This window comes from Suncus etruscus, chromosome 8 (assembly GCF_024139225.1).
Source record: "Suncus etruscus isolate mSunEtr1 chromosome 8, mSunEtr1.pri.cur, whole genome shotgun sequence".
NCBI lineage: Eukaryota > Metazoa > Chordata > Mammalia > Eulipotyphla > Soricidae > Suncus > Suncus etruscus.
In genome coordinates this window covers 66,198,500-66,216,742 of record NC_064855.1, presented here as the reverse complement: position 1 = coordinate 66,216,742, position 18,243 = coordinate 66,198,500, and the positions used below count along the sequence as shown (strand labels likewise).

At 42.6% G+C, this 18,243-nt stretch overlaps 1 protein-coding gene across 1 annotated transcript in view; it reads left to right on the top strand.

Moving 5' to 3' along the window:
• The window catches only part of GTF2F2 (general transcription factor IIF subunit 2), a 162,146-nt gene that overhangs the window by 126,167 nt on the left and 17,736 nt on the right, over positions 1-18,243 (top strand). Inside the window, exons 6-7 of the mRNA XM_049778842.1 lie at positions 6,423-6,522; positions 16,338-16,481. Coding sequence (XP_049634799.1) covers positions 6,423-6,522; positions 16,338-16,481 — 244 coding nt within the window. The remainder of the gene's footprint in view (positions 1-6,422; positions 6,523-16,337; positions 16,482-18,243) is intronic.

Sequence of the window (18,243 nt, the reverse complement as noted above, 5' to 3'; positions counted from 1 at the left end):
AGTAAAGATTAGAAAATTGGGCAGTAATTTAAAAAAACAAAGCAAGACACTTAGAAAAAGTCTTCATAACACTCTCTTACCTCATTCAACACATACCAGAAACTTGTTGTTTACTGTTGGTTCTAGCAAGAACCTAACAGAAATCCAAGTGTAGTGTGAGTCATCATTTCCTCACTTTATTTTTTTTTTGTGAACATCTAGCAGACATAATAGATATAATGCATATTTTCAAGTAGCCATTTTAGGTTACTAAATGTTTACCAACTAGAACATCAGAATTACTTTATTATATTTAGGATACAATATAATATAGATGAAGGGCCTGAGCGGTGGCGCAAATGGTAAGGCGTCTCTGCCTTGCACTCACTAGCCTAGGACGGATCGAGGTTCGATCCCCTGGCATCCCATATGGTCCCTCAATCCAGGAGCAATTTCTTAGCACATAGGAGTACTCCTGAACATCACCGGGTGTGGCCGAAAAACCAAAATATGTGTGTGTGAAGTGTCTCTGACAAATAGTATGATCATTAATAAATCACATCATGCTAGGACTCAGTTTTAATTATATTGTTCTCATGTAGATTCAACTTAGTGTTGTCTTTCATTGAGAAGAAGCTCTTAGGTTGAGTCATATGAAATTGATAGTTTTGTAAAAGGCCAAAAATTCTGCATCTTGATTTCTAGCCCAACAACTCAAAAACTATTCAGAAAGGGTGTCTGTGCTCCTGTGTCTATTGCAGCACTATTCACAATAACAAAAATCTGGAAACAGCCCAAGTGTATTAAGAACAGATGACTAGTGTTATATATACACAATGGAATACTACTTGGCTATAAGAAAAGATGAAATCATGCAATTTGCTGCTATGTGGATGGATCTGGCACATATCATGCAGAATGAAGTTATCTAGGAGAGGGACCTATAGAGAATGATCTACATATATAGGACTTAAAGAGACCATAGAAAGGATACAATAAATTCCCAAAAGCAGAACCCGAAAACGGCGGCCCTCTAGAAATGAGCTGGGAAGTTTAGGGCGGGTATTGGACCATGGTGTGAATAAAAGCAGACATTCTGGACAGGTTGGAACCGCATAAAACCCAGGCAGTGACAGGTAAATCATCATATTGTAAATCATGGTGCTAAAATTTGTTTTCACTTCCAAATGAAGATTGTTTTATTTTATTCTTACCTGAGCATTGTAGGGAGTACTCCCTAAGAACAGTCCAGCCAAATCTGGATCAGACCAGACTCATAAGTCTCCCAGGATAGGAGCATTAGTAGAATAATGAATGTATTGCTCCTTCAGCAAAACTTATTCTTGATAGCAGTGGTTAGGACACTTGTGCCAGGACCTTTCTGCTGAAGTAGTCATTCTTCGTACTTTGATGTTTTGGTTATAATTAAAAATAGCACCACGGTAGGCAGGGGCAAGGAGAAGGGATGTCAAAGTCCTACTAACTAATGACCTAGTAAAGCAATTGGCTTTTTTTTTTTTTTCCCGGTTTTTGGGCCACACCCGGCGGTGCTCAGGGGTAACTCCTGGCTATCTGCTCAGAAATAGCTCCTGGCAGGCACGGGGGACGATATGGGACACCGAGATTCGAACCAACCACCTTTGGTCCTGGATCGGCTGCTTGCAAGGCAAACACCGCTGTGCTATCTCTACGGGCCCGCAATTGGCATTTTTTAATTTTGTTTGTAGTTTTAGTATTTGGCAAAGAGTTAAGAGAGGGATAGGATCATAGGAGCATAGTCCACTAAAAGCAATTAAATTTAGAAGTAATAGTAGAGCGGGTTGAGCATGTGACTTGTATGTGGAGCTGAACCAAGTTCCATCTCATATGGTCCCCAGCACCCTGCCTCATTGATTTCTGAACTTAAGACCAGGAGTAACCCCTGCATGTTGCAAGGTGTGACTCTGAAACAGCCAACAAACAAACAAGAGTTAGTTTTGCACTCCTAGGGATTTACCCTAGGAACACAAAAATCCCTTCCTCACACCTGTATTCATCACAGCACTTTTCACAGTAGCCAGACTCTGGAAACAACCAAGATGCCCTTCAACAGATGAATGGCTAAAGAAACTGTGATACATATACACAATGGAATATTATGCAGCTATCAGGAGAGATGAAGTCATGAAATTTTCCTATACATGGATATACATGGAATCTATTACGCTGAGTGAAATTAGTCAAGAGGGAGAGACACACAGAATAATCTCACTCATCTATGGGTTCTAAGAAAAATTAAAGACATTGAAATAATGCCCAGAGATCAGGGCCTGAAGGACCAGCTCAAGATATGAAGCTCACCACAAAGATTGGTGAGTGCAGTTAGAGAAATAACTATGCTGAGAACTGTCATAACAATGTCAGTGAGTGAGGGATGTAGAAAGCCTGCCTCAAATACAGGCGGGGGGTGGGGGAGGGTAGTGATGGGGGCATTGGTGATGGAAAGGTTGCACGGGTGAAGAGGGGTGTTCTTGTTATGACTGAAATCCAACTACAATTATGTTTGTAATCATGGTGTTTAAATAAAGAAATTATTTAATTAAAAAAATGAGTTAGGTTTTGGGGGCCAGAGTGATAGTTCAGCGTGTAGTTACTTGCGGTCTACCCAAGTTCAATCTCCAATATCCCATATGGTCCCCAAATACCAGGTATGACCCAAAAATAACCAAAAAAAATTTTTTTTTATTACATTTACTTGACTCATGAGAAAGTCTGGCAATACAGGGCTTGTATTCCTCTAAATTAAATCAGCTGGTGCTAAAGACATTTCACCTCTCTAAGATGGAACTTATGTTTGAGTTTGCAGCTCCCTTCTCATTGTCGCTTCTACTTGACACACCACTTACACATTTGCATGTTTGGTTCTCTTGCACTGTCTAGTAGAACTTTTTGCAGTGATAGAATTGTTCTGATTCAGGCCAGAGTAATAGCACAGTGAGTGAGGCATTTGCCTTGCATAGGGCCAACCCGGGTTCGATCCCCGGCATCCTATTTGGTCCCCCAAGCCTGCCAGGTGTAAATTCTGAGCGCAGAGCCAGGAGTAACCCCTGAGTGCTCCTGAGTGTGGCCCAAAACCAAAAATAAACAAATAAAAAAATAAATTTTCTTTGTGTATATTGCCCAGAATGGTAAGCACTAGTTACAGTGGCCAATAAGCACTTAGTAAGTTGATGATAACTTGAAAAAGCCTATTCCAGGCTTTAGGGATATAATCAGCTATTATTTGATTTAAAAAATATATTTGGGGCTGGAGCGGTGGTGCAGCAGTAGGGTGTTTATGTTGTGTGCAGCTGACCTAGGATGGACCAGGGTTCAGTCCCCCGACATCCCATATAGTCCCCCAAGCCAGGAATGACTTCTGAGCACATAGCCAGGAGTAAACCCTGAGCATCACCAGTTTCTACTTTCCTGTTTCTACTTTGCCACAAAAATATTCTCTTGTTCCTACCCTGCAAATGTCATCCACATTCTCCTCCTTGAGAGGGACTGTTTTGTTCCTTCATTACTTTAGTGTCTCCCTTTAAAAAGTGAAATAATGGGCCCGGAGAGATAGCACAGCGATGTTTGCCTTGCAAGCAGCCGATCCAGGACCAAAGGTGGTTGGTTCGAATCCCGGTGTCCCATATGGTCCCCCGTGCTTGCCAGGAGCTATTTCTGAGCAGATGGCCAGAAGTAAACCCTGAGCACCGCCGGGTGTAGCCCAAAAAACCAAAAAAAAAAAAAAAGTGAAATAAGGGGGGCTGGAGAGATAGCATGGAGGTAGGGCATTTGCCTTGCATGCAGAAGGATGGTGGTTCGAACCCCAGCATCCCCTATGGTCCCCTGAGCCTGCCAGGAGCGATTTCTGAGAGTGGAGCCAGGAGTTACCCCTGAGCGCTGCTGGGTGTGACCCCCCCAAAAAAGGGGGGGTTAAATAAGGGACTAGCACAAAGGTACAACAAGTAGAATGTATGTTTGCCTTATTCACAGCCCACCCATATTCAGTCCTCAGCATCCTATATGGTCCCGGGCACTGTCAGGAGTTAAATCCTGAGTGCAGAGCCAGGACTAATCCTTAAACATAGTGGGGGGGGGCACATCCGGTGGTGCTCAGGGGTTACTCCTGGCTGTCTGCTCAGAAATAGCGCCTGGCAGGCTCGGGGGACCATATGGGACGCCGGGATTTGAACCAACCACCTTAGGTCCTGGATCGGCTGCTTGCAAGGCAAACGCTGCTGTGCTATCTCTCCAGTCCCCCAAAAAAAACTTTAAGTGACATAAACACTTGAGAAAAGTACATATTCTTTATAATACCTATCATTTTAAGAATGGCATAAATTGCACAAAGATTTAAGCGACTCCTACCTTGGTATTGAAAGTAGAAATATTTTGGGCTGTAGAGGTGGCACTAGAGGTAAGGTGTCTGCCTTGCAAGTGCTAGCCAAGGAAGGACCGCAGTTTGATCCCCCAGCGTCCCATTTGGTCCCCCCAAGCCAGGGCATCAAACGGGTGTGCCCCCCCTAAAAAAGAAAGTAGAAATATTTGTCGTTTCATGTTGTTTGTAGTTGTTTAATTTTTTTTTTTTTTTTTTTTTGGTTTTTGGGCCACACCTGTTTGATGCTCAGGGGTTACTCCTGGCTATACGCTCAGAAATTGCTCCTGAGGGGCCGGGCGGTGGCGCTAAAGGTAAGGTGCCTGCCTTGCCTGCGCTAGCCTTGGACGGACCGCGGTTCGATCCCCCGGTGTCCCATATGGTCCCCCAAGCCAGGAGCAACTTCTGAGCGCATAGCCAGGAGTAACCCCTGAGCGTTACTGGGTGTGGCCCAAAAACCAAAAAAAAAAAAAAAAGAAAGAAATTGCTCCTGACTTGAGGGGACCATATGGGATGCCAGGGGATCGAACCGTGGTCCGTCCTACGTTAGTGCTTGCAAGGCAGACACCTTACCTCTAGCACCACCTTCCCAGCCCCTGTAGTTGTTTAATTCTTTTTTGTTTTGTTTTGTTTTGTTTTGTTTTTGGGTCACATCCAGCAGCGCTCTGGGATTACTCCTGGCTCTATGCTCAGAAATCGCTCCCGGTAGGCTTGGGGGACCATATGGGATGCTGGGATTTGAACCACCATCCTTCTGCATGCAAGGCAAATGCTTTACCTCAATGCTATCTCTCCGGCCCCTAATTCTTTAGCTGATAATCTGACTAGCAAGAAAGTTTTCTACCTAGACATGAAAATAGTCTGTATGTATAAAGTCAGACATTAGTGCAGTGGGTTATTTGGTTGTTTGTTTGTTTTTATTAAAGGATTCTGACTTTTTCTTGTGATCCAACTGCCCAATGAATATGTCATTTATCTGTTTAAAAATAATTGAATGTTTTTAATCAAAAACACTAAACTAACAATGAAATAAATGTATATCTGTTGACAAAAATTTGAAGACACTTTCCTAATCTACCAGTGGCTTAGTATAATTAGGCTTTTCTTTTTTTTCTTCACATGTGGAAACAAAATAGAATGCTTCTAAGTAATTCTTTTTTTTTTTTTTTTTTTTGGTTTTTGGGTCACACCTGGCAGCGCTCAGGGGTTACTCCTGGCTCTATGCTCAGAAGTCACCCCTAGCAGGCACAGGGGACCATATGGGATGCTGGGATTCAAACCACTAACCTTCTGCGTAAAAGGCAAATGCCTTACCTCCATGCTATCTCTCCGGCCCCATTCTAAGTAATTCTTGGACAAATGAAGAAATAATGAAAATGAGGAGACAAGCTTATATTTTGCATTAAAATATAGCAAAACAATGCTGAGGAATTTCATCACTATACTGACTCATATCAATAAACAAGCACTGGGGCCGGAGCAATAACATAGCAGGAAGGGCATTTGCCTTGTAAGCAATTTACCCAGAAAGTTCGATATCCCTGGCATCCCATATGTTCCCCTGATCCCACTGGAGTCTTTTCTCTTTGGGGGGGGGGCGGTATTTGTTTGGGTTTGGCCCACACCCGGTGACGCTCAGGCATTACTCCTGGCTATGCATTCAGAAATCGCTCCTGATCGCCGAGGGATCAAACCCCAGTGTGTCCTAGGTCAGCTGCATGCAAGGCAAATGTGCTACCACTGCACTACTACTCCGGCCCCCAGACGTCTTTTCTGAGTGCAGTAGAGCATTTTCCTTGTACTTGACCAACCTGGGATGGATCAGGGGATCATATATTCCTGGCATCCCGTATAGTCCCCCAAGCCTGTCAGGAGGGATTTCTGAGGGCAGAGCCAGGAGTAACCCTTGAGTACCGCTGGGTGTGGCCCAGAAAAACAAACCAAAAAGTACATATATGTATGTATACTAAGTGTTGTTTCTTGAATGAAAAGAATTGCAGAATGTCTTGAGATTTCACTGTGCTAAATAATGTTGTTAATATCTGTTTTTCAGATTGCAAATAGAAGAATCTTCCAAACCTGTAAGGCTATCACAGCAGCTGGACAAGGTGGTGACAACCAATTACAAGCCTGTTGCTAATCATCAATACAATGTAAGTCTTCCTGTCTTCTTTGTTCTGCTGGACCTCTCTGCATCATAGACACTCAGATTTTAGATTTTCAGCAGTCATGCACTTTGCTTCTTGTCAGGGGCCTGAGTCATCCAAACTTAGTAAGAAACATGACAGTTTGCCAAGAATAGAAAAGATGTTCTTTTTTGACCCTAAGTCAGGCAATGAGCTGTTTAATCATTACTCAGTCTACCTCTCATTAAGTTTTTCAGAGAAATAAATTTTATTGTTTATTATTTTTAATGTTTTAAACTTAAAGCTTCTGATGTTTTGAATAATTGTATATTCAGGAAATACTATTTCTGGAGGAAAATTTGGAGATTTGTTTTTAAAGCTTAGGGCTGTCACCTTTGACCTAGCAGTCTTTGGGGCTTTTGGCAGGCAGGTAAGAGGTCCTACACCTGGCAGTGCTCAAAGGTTACTCCTGACTCTGCATTCAGGAATTACTCCTGGCATTGCTCTGGGGATCATATAGGGTTCCAGGGATCAAACTCGGGTTTGCCACATGCAAGGCAAATGCTATACCTGCTATATGCTATTTCTCTGAGCCCTGACCTAGCAGTCTTGAATCGAAGCATTTATCACAATAAGCCGAGTGTCCCAGGTTTATACACAAATTTTTCTTGCAGCCACAGATGCTTTTAAATTTCTTCTTTGTGTCTGAGATACCTATTCCAGGGAAATCAAATAGATCAAAATGTGAATTTAAGTGAAAGCCACTTGTTTGAATTCTCTTGTCGTGCCTTTCAAATGCTCATTGGGTTAGAATCTGAATTTTCTTCAATGTAGCAAGTCTATATTTCTCTGTTAGAATAATTTTCCCCTATATTTCACAAGGGTAACTCTTGTTTTATGGTAACAGATCATAATTTCTAAAATAAAAGGAAGATCTCTTGGATCAGTCAATGCTGGCACTTGCTAGTGTCAAAGCTCTGACCTCTTTCTAGGATTCTGAATGACATCGACCCTGTATACACCTCAAAGATCATTCTAAATGTCCTTGTTTCAGAATGTATTCACATTTTTAATATGAACACATTATACTCTGAACTCTTTAGGATAGAAAGCTAGAAATTCTCCTTGTGACTCTTTAACATGAAGTGAATTTTAATTTATGGAGTATCAAACTTCGTTTAGGTTGTCATAGTGTGAATGAGTCATTAGGGCAGTTACAGTAGTGAATCACATATTAATCTTTTAAGATTTTATATATGGGGGGCTGGAGAGATAACCTGGAGGTAAGGTATTTGTCTTTCATGCTGAAGGTTATTGGTTTGAAACCCGGCATCCCATATGGTCCCCCGAGCCTGCAAGGAGCGATTTCTGAGCATGGAGCTAGGAGTAACCCCTGAGCACTGCTGGGTGTGACCCAAAAAACAAAAACAAAAAAAAATTTTTATATATGGGAGCACAGCGGGTAGGGCATTTGCCTTTCACACAGCCAACCCGAATTCAATCACCAACATCCCATATGGTCCCCTGAGCCTGCCAGGAGTGATTTCTGAGAGTAGAGCCAAGAGTAACACCTTTATCTGAGTGGGGTTCCCCCCCATGGGAGAGTGTACAGAATAGAAGCCCCTGAATAGCTCTTAAAAACATGTTTTTCTATTTACTTAAACTATAAAACAAATATAAAATTTTTGTTCTTATCAGAAGATGACATTGACTTTTGAAAGATTAAGAATTAACATAGTTCGGGCCGGGTGGTGGCGCTAGAGGTAAGGTGCCTGCCTTGCCTGCGCTAGCCTTGGATGGACCGCGGTTCGATCCCCCGGTGTCCCATATGGTCCCCCAAGCCAGGAGCGACTTCTGAGTGCATAGCCAGGAGTAACCCCTGAGCATCACCGGGTATGGCCCAAAAACCAAAAAAAAAAAAAAAAAAAAAAAGAATTAACATAGTTCAAGAACTGAAGGATATGTAATCAATAGAATAATCTCACTCATTTGTAAGATATGAGAAAAGGAAAGAGAGTATGGTATCCAGAGACAATAGAGATAAGGGTTAGGAAGCCGGGTAGGATGTGGGTAGGAAGCTCGCCACAAAGAGTTGGGTGTTAGTTAAAGGAGAGAGGGTCTACGATGACAATGAGAGTTAGAACTGATCGTTCTGGACAAGAACTCGGTGCTGAAACGGGGTAAAGTACCACTTTATTAGCAGTACTGCAAACCACAGTGTCAAAAAGGAAAGGAGAGAGAGAAATGCAAAGTTCCTGCCCCAGAGATAGGAGGGGGTGAGAGATGGTAGGGAGACAGGACATCTGTGGCCAAAAGGATGCACTGGTGGAGGATGGTATACATTCTATGAATGAAACCCAACAATGAACAATTTTGTAACCATAGTGCTTAAATAAAGCAATTTTTTTTATTTTTGGGCCACACCCAGTGATACTCAGGAGTTACTCCTGGTGGCTATGCACTCAGAAATCACTCCTGGCTTGGGGACCATGTGGGATGTGGGGGGGGGGAGGGTGGGATCAAACCTAAGGTCCATCCTAGACTAGCGCGAGCAAGGTAGACACCTTACCCCTTGTGCCATTACTCTGGCCCCAAATAAAGCAATTTTTATTTTAATTTTTGGGTCACACCTGGCAGCACTCAGGGGTTACTCCTGGCTCTCTGCTTAGAAATAGCTCCTGGCAGGCTCAGGGGACCATATGGGACGACGGGATTTGAAGCACCATTCTTCTGCATCTAAGGCAAACGCCCTACCGCTGTGCTATCTCTCCAGCTCCAGTAATTTTATTTTAAATGAATATGTAATCAAGATGCTTCAGGTAAATGGATGGGGAGATGGCTCTAAGAACTCAGTGCATGTTTTGCATACTGGAGTCCCAGGTGTGACTCCTGAGCACTGCTGGGTTTGTTCCCCAAGTGTAAATCTAGGAACACCACCAGATATGGCTCAGACAATTTGCCCCTCCCCACAAAAAAAGAAGTGACTTTCAAATAATTCTGCAAAGGCTTGCTCTTCAAGCCCGCATTCTCTTTTGAATATATAGCTCCCTTGCTTGTCTTTGTTTCTTTACTGGTCATTTCCACTCTGTAAAAGCCTGTGTTCTGAAGCATTGTACTTCTTTTCTCTCTCCCCTCAGATATTTCTAAATAAGTTTCAATAAAAACTTTCTTGCTTCACCAAATAAATAAAAATTTTTGCGAAGATTCTACAGGTAATCCTAATAGGGGCTGGGAGATAGTGCAGTGGGTGGGGTGCTTGCTTTGCAGAGAGCTGACTCAAGTTCAATATCTGGCATCCATTTGGTCCCCTGAGCAGTAATAGGAGTGATCCTCAGTGCAGAGCCAAGAGTAAACACTGAGCATCACTGGATATGGCCCAAAACTTATGAAAAAAAAAGTAATATTAATAAAAAAGCAAGTAGGCCCGGAGAGATAGCACAGCGGCGTTTGCCTTGCAAGCAGCCGATCCAGGACCAAAGGTGGTTGGTTCGAATCCCGGTGTCCCATATGGTCCCCCGTGCCTGCCAGGAGCTATTTCTGAGCAGACAGCCAGGAGTAACCCCTGAGCACCGCTGGGTGTGACCCAAAAACTAAAAACAAAACAAAAAAATAAAATAAAATAAAATAAAAACAAATAAAAAAGCAAGTGTGTGAACAAGAAAGGAAAATTCACACTTCTCATACTCTTAAAATAAAATTACTTTATCAGTAGCATTATGGAATAGGTATATATTATCAAATTTAACTCAGACTTGACCCCTCCAAAGTGGAAATTATCATTGTCATTTTAAATATGACATCCTCCCTTTGTGTTAATGATTCAGGTATTGTCTATTATGAAAGTAAAAGTGACTCTAGATATTCCAGAAGAAAGGGATATTACGTAGGGCATTCATTACAGATGGTTGGTTTGCGACTATAGAATTGCAACAGGGTAGGAGGAGGTTGCTTACCAGAAATCAGGAAGCTGTTCCTGCTGGAGCTCCCACAAGTACAAAAGGAGGAAAAAAAAATTGTGTTTCTCCTACTTTTATTCTCCCATTGGCACAACCCCAGGTAGAACCCAGCTGACAAGGAACTTACGTTTTGTTTTGTTTTGGGGCCACATCTGGTAGTTACAGTGGTTACTCCTAGCAATGTGCTCAGAAATCTCTCCTGGCAGTCTCAGGGGAACAGATGGGATGCTGGGGATTGAACACGGGTCTGTCCCAGGTTGCCCTCATGCAAAGTAGACAGACATCTTTCTCCTGTGCTATCACTCTGGAAGTTGTGGAAATATATTTTGCAGGTCTCCTGCTGCCACTGCTACTGCAGTCTAAAGCTGAAGGCTTGTACAGAATAACATGACATGAGTGTATGTTGTGCCATGAATTAGCAGTTGCTAGTGCTTCACTGTTACAGTTATTTTGCTTATAAAACACAGCCAGAGGTTGCTGGAGTGATAGCACAATGGTAGGGCATTTGCCTTGTACATACACGGCCAACCTGGGACAGACTACAACAGACTCAGGTTTGATCCTCAGCATTTCATGTAATCCCTGAGCCTGCCAGGAGTGACTTCTGAGCACAGAGCCCTGAGCTCCGACACTTTTGGATGTGGCCCAAAAACAACAACAAAAAACTTAACAGCCAGAAAATAAAGACAGATCATGTTGAGAGCAAAGCAGTCTATAATTCTGACAAATGCAACTAAAATTAGTCTAAACACTTTTATTTTAATTTTATCCCCTTAAGTTTTATGTTTGTCAATATAGTGATACATTCTTATAATTTATAGTTCCTGTATTTTGAAAATAGATGTAGATCTTTTCTTTTGTTGTTGGTTTTTTATTTATTTTTTTTTTGGCAGCTTAAAGTAGATAATCAAAACCTAGGTTTAGCTGATTTGTGAGAGCCCTTCCACCTGCCTTCAGCTGCGATAATAAGTATTGGCGCATCTATGTGTGCTTTGGCTAATATAGTGTCGTCATCATCTCCAGTGTCTCCAAAAGTGGGTGATACTACTGCTCCTTGAGGAAAGCAGTGCAGAGAAAGTGGTAGCCATGTTCAGTTGGGAGGTAGTTTCTGAATGTTTGCTTAAAGAACGCAATATTCCACAGAGAAAAGGCTCAGCTGCATAATGTTTTTCTGTAAAGAGGGCTATAGACTAGTTAAGTTTGGGAACCTCTGGGGCTAGCTGTATGCTGGAGCAATCTGCGAAACATTTCACCTTCCCTTTCTTTGATGGCTTGACTGGGCTGACACACACTTCATTATGGTGATTCTCACATAGGATTGTGGTGCTTGTCAGAGTTTCTTGCTGGCATACACATGTCTGCTCCTGAGATTGCTCACCAAGTATCCATCCACATTAGGAATTCCAGGCAGCGAAGATACTGAACCATGCCCAGTACACATGGGTAACACTGCAGCTCTCATTGTTGGTCCTGTGCTGGCAGACACTTTGGGGAAATACTTTAAATAGAAAGATAAAGGTTTATTTAATGTAAAGGCAGCTATTAAAAAAAAAAGTGTTGGGGCCGTAGAGATAGCACAGCTGTAGGGCATTTGCCTTGCACAAAGCCGATCAGGACTGAAGGTAGTTTGAATCCCGGCATCCCATATGGTCCTCCTTGCCTGCCAAAAGCTATTTCTGAGCACAGAGCCAGGAGTAACCCCTGAGTGCCTCCAGGTATGATCTAAAAAAAAAAAGTGTTGGGAATCGGAAGATAGCACAGCAGTGGGACATTTGCCTTGTATGCGACTCAGAAATAACAGTGGTTCTATTCCCAATATCCCATATGGTTGGTTCCTCGAGCCTACCTGGAGCGATTTCTGAGTGCAGAGCACCTCTGGGTGTGATCCAAAAACCAAAATAATAAAAAAAGGTGTTGGTTTTTTTAATTAAAGGGCCAAGCAGTATTGGACCAGTGAGCCCAGCAGGTTAATGCTAGGACCCAAGATCATGGTGCTGCTTGGGCTTTGAGGGGGCCACCTGGCCAGAACTCAGGGGCCTTCACAGTCACTTCTGGTGATCCTAGGGGTCTGTGTAGTGCCAGGGATTAAATCTGTCTTTCATGCCCCTGTACATGCCCCTTCCTCTATACTGTCCTCTCCCCTGCTTCTGTCTTAAAATTTAAGTTCTGAGGCCAAGAGGTAAAACAAAAGATGGGCACTTGTCTTGCACACAGCCAAACTGTTTTTTGGTCCTTGGACCCTTGTATGGTATTCTGAGTCCTACCAGATGTAATCCCTGAGCACAGAGCCTGGAATAAGCTCCTAGTGTTGCTTAAAACCCCATCAAAACATGTTTAATATTCCAAGATAGCACAGCCACTGATATGGTTTTCGGCAGTGCTCAGGAGTTACTCCTGGCTCTGCACTCAGAAATCACTCCTGGCAGGCATGGGGGACCATATGAGATGCTGGGATTCGAACCACCGTCCATCCTGGATAGGTTGCGTGCAAGGCAAACACCCTACCACTGTGCTATCTCTCTGGCCCCAGGCAGGAACTTTTTTTCTTTTTTCTTTTTTCTTTTTTTTTTTTTTTTTTTTTGGTTTTTGGGTCACACCCCAGCTGCACTCAGGGGTTACTCCTAGCTCCACACTCAGAAATCACCCCTGGCAGGCATGGGGGACCATAGGGATGCCCAATTTGAACCACCATCCTTCTGCATGGAAGGCAGACACCTTACCTCCAGGCTATCTCTCCGCCCCGGCAGGAACTTTTTAATAACTCTCTTTGCCACTTCTTGAAAGTGAATGTAAAAAGTTGTACCTGGGAGGAGACATATTTTCCCCATATTTGAGGTTTTAGGAAAAAAATAAGTGTTGCCTTCTAGTTACTATCTTCTGATCCCAACTTATTAAAAAAAGTTTACATTCCCCCTACTTTGTTTTCTTGGCAAGAACTCTTCATCAGAAAGCAGCAGTAAACTAACAAAACTCTGTTGTTGGTTGTGGAGAGAGGGAGAATTATTACTTAAAATCTCAAGACAAGCCCAAAGGAACCACTTAGTAGACTTTTCATACATACATTCATTCCATATGACAACCAGCTTTAGTTTTCAGATGAGAACAAGTGTGGTTTTGCTGAAGGCATTGTTAGGCTTCGGAACTGAGGTTATTGGGACTTTATTTTGTGTATTTCCATCTAATTATGCCTATGAATTTGAAGTTTTGATCATTAAAGTAAATACTCATTACCTCTACATAAGGGAGTCTTTGAAAAGCAGTATTTAACTAGTGTAAAATATATTGTATTTCCTAACTTCACTTGAATTGGCATACCAAGTACTAATAATGACCCTTAAGGATTAATTTTCTCCTTAGTGATGAGGACACACTGAATAAAAATAGAAATGTTGGGAGTGAGTTGTTCTTTCATAAGGCTGTAAAATGTAAGCCATGATTTTCAAAGCTGTCATGCTCAATTCAGAGGTAAAAGCTTCCACAAAGACTGCCTTGACAAAGCAATCCGTGTTTCCACAAACACCAGCCTAGAAATTTACAGACATCTGTATTATAAATGTTAATTGGCAGTGGGTGGCATTTGTAATGTTAGTCAGTGATTAAGACTTCAGTGATGACGGTTGAACATCTCTACATTCACACTGAGTTTTCAACATTGGCTCCATTTTAGTCTTTGTTTTTTTTATTATGAAAACAAAATGGATCCTGTATGTTGAAATTTTTTTACTTGTAAAAATTTTTTGCCCTGAGAGATAGCACAGTGGCGTTTGCCTAGCAAGCAGCCGATCCAGGACCAAAGGTGGTTGGTTCGAATCCCGGTGTCCCATATGGTCCCCTGTGCCTGCCAGGAGCTATTTCTGAGCAGACAACCAGGAGTGACCCCTGAGCACTGCCGGGTGTGGCCCAAAAACCAAAAGAAAAATAAGCAGGAAAGTTTGGGGCCGGCAAGGTGGCACTAGAGGGAAGGTGTCTGCCTTACAAGCGCTAGCCAAGGAAGGACCTCGGTTTGATCCCCCGGCGTCCCATATGGTCCCCCCAAGCCAGGGGCAATTTCTGAGCATTTAGCCAGGAGTAACCCCTGAGCATCAAACGGGTGTGGCCCGAAAAAAAAAATGTTTTGGGACCACAGAAATAATACAGCATGTAGGGCTCTTGCCTTACCCACTGCCAACCTGGATCCCATCCCTGACATCTCTTATGTTTGGTACCCTGAGCACCACCAGGAGTAGCTTCTGAACATTTCCAGGTGTGATCCAAAAACTAAGGAGAAAAAGAATCCTCTATATTTTAATGCACGAGCCCTAACAAGGGGTACCATTTGAAAGAGTCTATTTTATTTTCTCTGTATCTTCCTGCAATGGCAGATTCAAAGCCCATGCTTAATCTGCTGACGAGATAGAAATTTTGAGTAATACTTCCAAGTCATACATCTCAAAAACTATTATATTCTCCGTGTCAAACTCCTATTTTTATTTAACTGAAAGCTACTGTTCTGGGGCTGGAGAGATAGCACAGCAGTAGGGCGTTTGCCTTGCATGCAGGACAGTAATTCAAATCCCATCATCCCATATGGTCCCCTGAGCCTACTGGGGGCGATTTCTGAGCGTAGAGTCAGGAGTAGCCCCTGAGCGCTGCCAGGTGTGACTCAAAAACCAAAACAAAACAAAAAAAAAAAGATACTGTTCTCCATTACTCTTGCTGTCACTAATTTAAAAGTTCCTCATTCTAGGTCAGGTATATTTTTAGCTATAATATCAATAGACACTAGATTTTATCCTTTTTAATAACAAATCTCTGTTGTCAGAATAGGTAAAGTAACTAAGGCTAAAGTTAGGCCATCTTTTAGTTGTAAGTTTCAAGATAGATTTTATTCTTTTTGATGCTAACTTACAGATTATAGTTATTTCATCTGATAGGTCATAGATGTTCTTTAGAAGTTGTTGTTAGGCCACTGGTAAATTTCTACCTGACCTGCTCCAGTTTATGTCGATTTTCTCTAACAAGTTCCCTGATGCTGTATCAGAGTGAAGTGTTTCTTTAAAAAAAAAAAATCACAATACTATGGGCTGGAGTGATAGCACAGCAGTAGCACACGGCCATCCAGGACGGACCTGAGTTTGATCCCTGATATCCTATATGATTTCCTCAAACCTGCCAGATGCGATTTCTGAGCACAGAACCAGAAGTAACCCCTGAGCGCTGCTGGATGTGGCCCAAAAATAAAACAAAACAAAATTATGATAATTTAATCTAAAATTAGTACCTATTGGGTCCAGTGTGATAGCACAGCAAGTGAATGAGTAATCCATGTCCATTGGTGCTTCCTAACCATGCTCCCAAGAGAATCTGCTCTAGTAAATTGTCTGCAACCTGCCTTTTAACCATCTGCCTCTACCATTTATTAGGTAAAGTATTTTACTGTAATTTGAATAATCAGAAACAAAAGAATGCACCACTTTCTGATCAACACAAGCTGAGATTCTCAGTAAATTGATGTGATTCTCTTGGAGAAAGCCTTAAAAAATCCAAGCTTCCCCAGGACTAATGAGTCCCCCATCTTCTGAATCACTGCCCTTTAACCTGCTGCCTTGCAGCTTAAAATCTAACTGATAAAACTAAAAAGCTGGGGCCGGAGAGATAGCATGGAGGTAAGGTGTTTGCCTTTCATGCAGGAGATCATCGGTTCGAATCCCGGCGTCCCATATGGTCCCCCGTGCCTGCCAGGAGCAATTTCTGAGCCTGGAGCCAGGAATAACCCCTGAGCACTGCCGGGTGTGACCCAAAAACCACAAAAAAAAAAAAAAAACTAAAAAGCTACGGATGACTAATTTCCTTTATTTCCAAGTCTATATATGCACTGATGCCTTTGCTTTTGCTTTTTGCACATAGATCGAATATGAAAGGAAAAAGAAAGAAGATGGGAAACGAGCTCGTGCTGATAAGCAATATGTTTTAGACATGCTGTTTTCTGCTTTTGAGAAGCATCAATATTACAATCTTAAGGACTTGGTGGACATCACAAAACAGCCTGTGGTATGTATACGTTCACATTCATCTTTTAGCTCTGACAGGTTTTGGTAATACGGCTCTCCCAAGAAAAAATGTGTCAGGTATTAGTACTTGTGCACTTGTGTTCATGTCAGGCTTTAGTTCAGCACACAGAGAAGATGCTGGGCAGGGAGATAGTTGAGGTCAGGCACTTGCCTTATATGTCACTGACCCAGATCTCATTCCCAATACTACATCTGATCCCCATACACCTGTAGGAGTGATCCCTGAGCACAGCAGGAGTAAGCACTTAGCATTGCAAGGTGTGGCCCCAAAACTTTTAAGTAAATAAATAAATATGCTACTGCTGCAGCCATTTTTGGTTCATTTTTTTTTTATCAGCATCACCTTAATTTTATTTAGTCCCAATAGCTCCATAGGAAACAAAGGTGGATTGATGCTCCTTTTGACTAATCTTTGACAATGTTTCACTCCAGAAAGCTAAACTCCTTTTTCTTTGAGTTTCTGCCCCCACAGCATTTAGGGGAACAGCTCAGAGTCCAGTCTCTGGCTCTGCATGTCCCCCCACATGGCTCACCCCCACGTGTGGCCCAGGTATGCCCCCACATACCACACTGATTTGATATTGAACTCTCAGGCCCACAACCAGGCCAAGAATAAACATAAAAGACCTCAGAGCCCCCTGAACACTGCTTGGGAGTACCCCCACAAGTAAAATGCACCTCATAGAAGAATTTTTTAATATAGTCAAGTTAACAGGGATAGTCCTAGTATGTGTAGTCATCTCCCCCAGCCCCCACCAAAGTACTCAGGGCCCACCCCCCAAGCCCCTGTTTCACCTCCCATCTACCCATTTCTCCACTACCAGCCTGAGATGGGGAAATTATTTGGGGTCATGTGGTCTGTCAATGTCTATCTCTACCTTTCTTCTTTTTCTTTGTTGTTGTTGTTGTTGTTGTTGTTGTTTAAAGTTATACTTAGCAATACTCAGGGGCCACTTCCATCTCTCTAGCTACTCTCAATGTTCCACGGAGTACATGGGACCATGCAGTATTGGGGATAAAATCTGGTCTTCATGTGTGCAAAGCACCTATGTGCTCCAGCCATGACTTTTGTTTTTAATCAGAACTACCTATCCAGTAGCATTAAGTCTTGTAAACTGTACCTGTATTTCTTCACAATGATTGTTGATTGTGGTTGGGGGGCCAGAGTGATAGCTCAGCAGTAGGGCGTTTTGCCTTGCATGTGACTGACCCAGGTTCAATCCCCAGCATTCCATATGGTCCTCTGAGCCTTCCAGGGGTGATATCTGAGTGTAGGAGCCAGGAGTAACCCCTGAGCACCACCAGGTGTGGACCAAACACACACACACACACACACACACACACACACACACACACACACACACAGATTGTGGTTGAAGTGAAGGGCTGGAGCAATAATAATAGGTTACCTTACACGCAGTGAGCATCACCAAGTGTGGACCAAACACACACACACACACACAGACTGTGGTTGAAGTGAAGGGCTGGAACACTAATATAGGTTGCCTTATACACAATGAACCTGGCATCTCAAATGGTCCCCCTAAGATCCCTAGAATCAATTGCTAAGTACAAAGCCAGAAGCAACCCCTGAGTATTGCCAGATATGTGGCCCAAAGGCAACAAAGATTTTACTTGGATTGGCCTAGTCTTGATTTTTATAGGAAACATTAGTAACTTAATATCTTTGAAAGATTATGTTTATCATTTGTGCAGACATTTGTTCCTATTTGCTAACACTT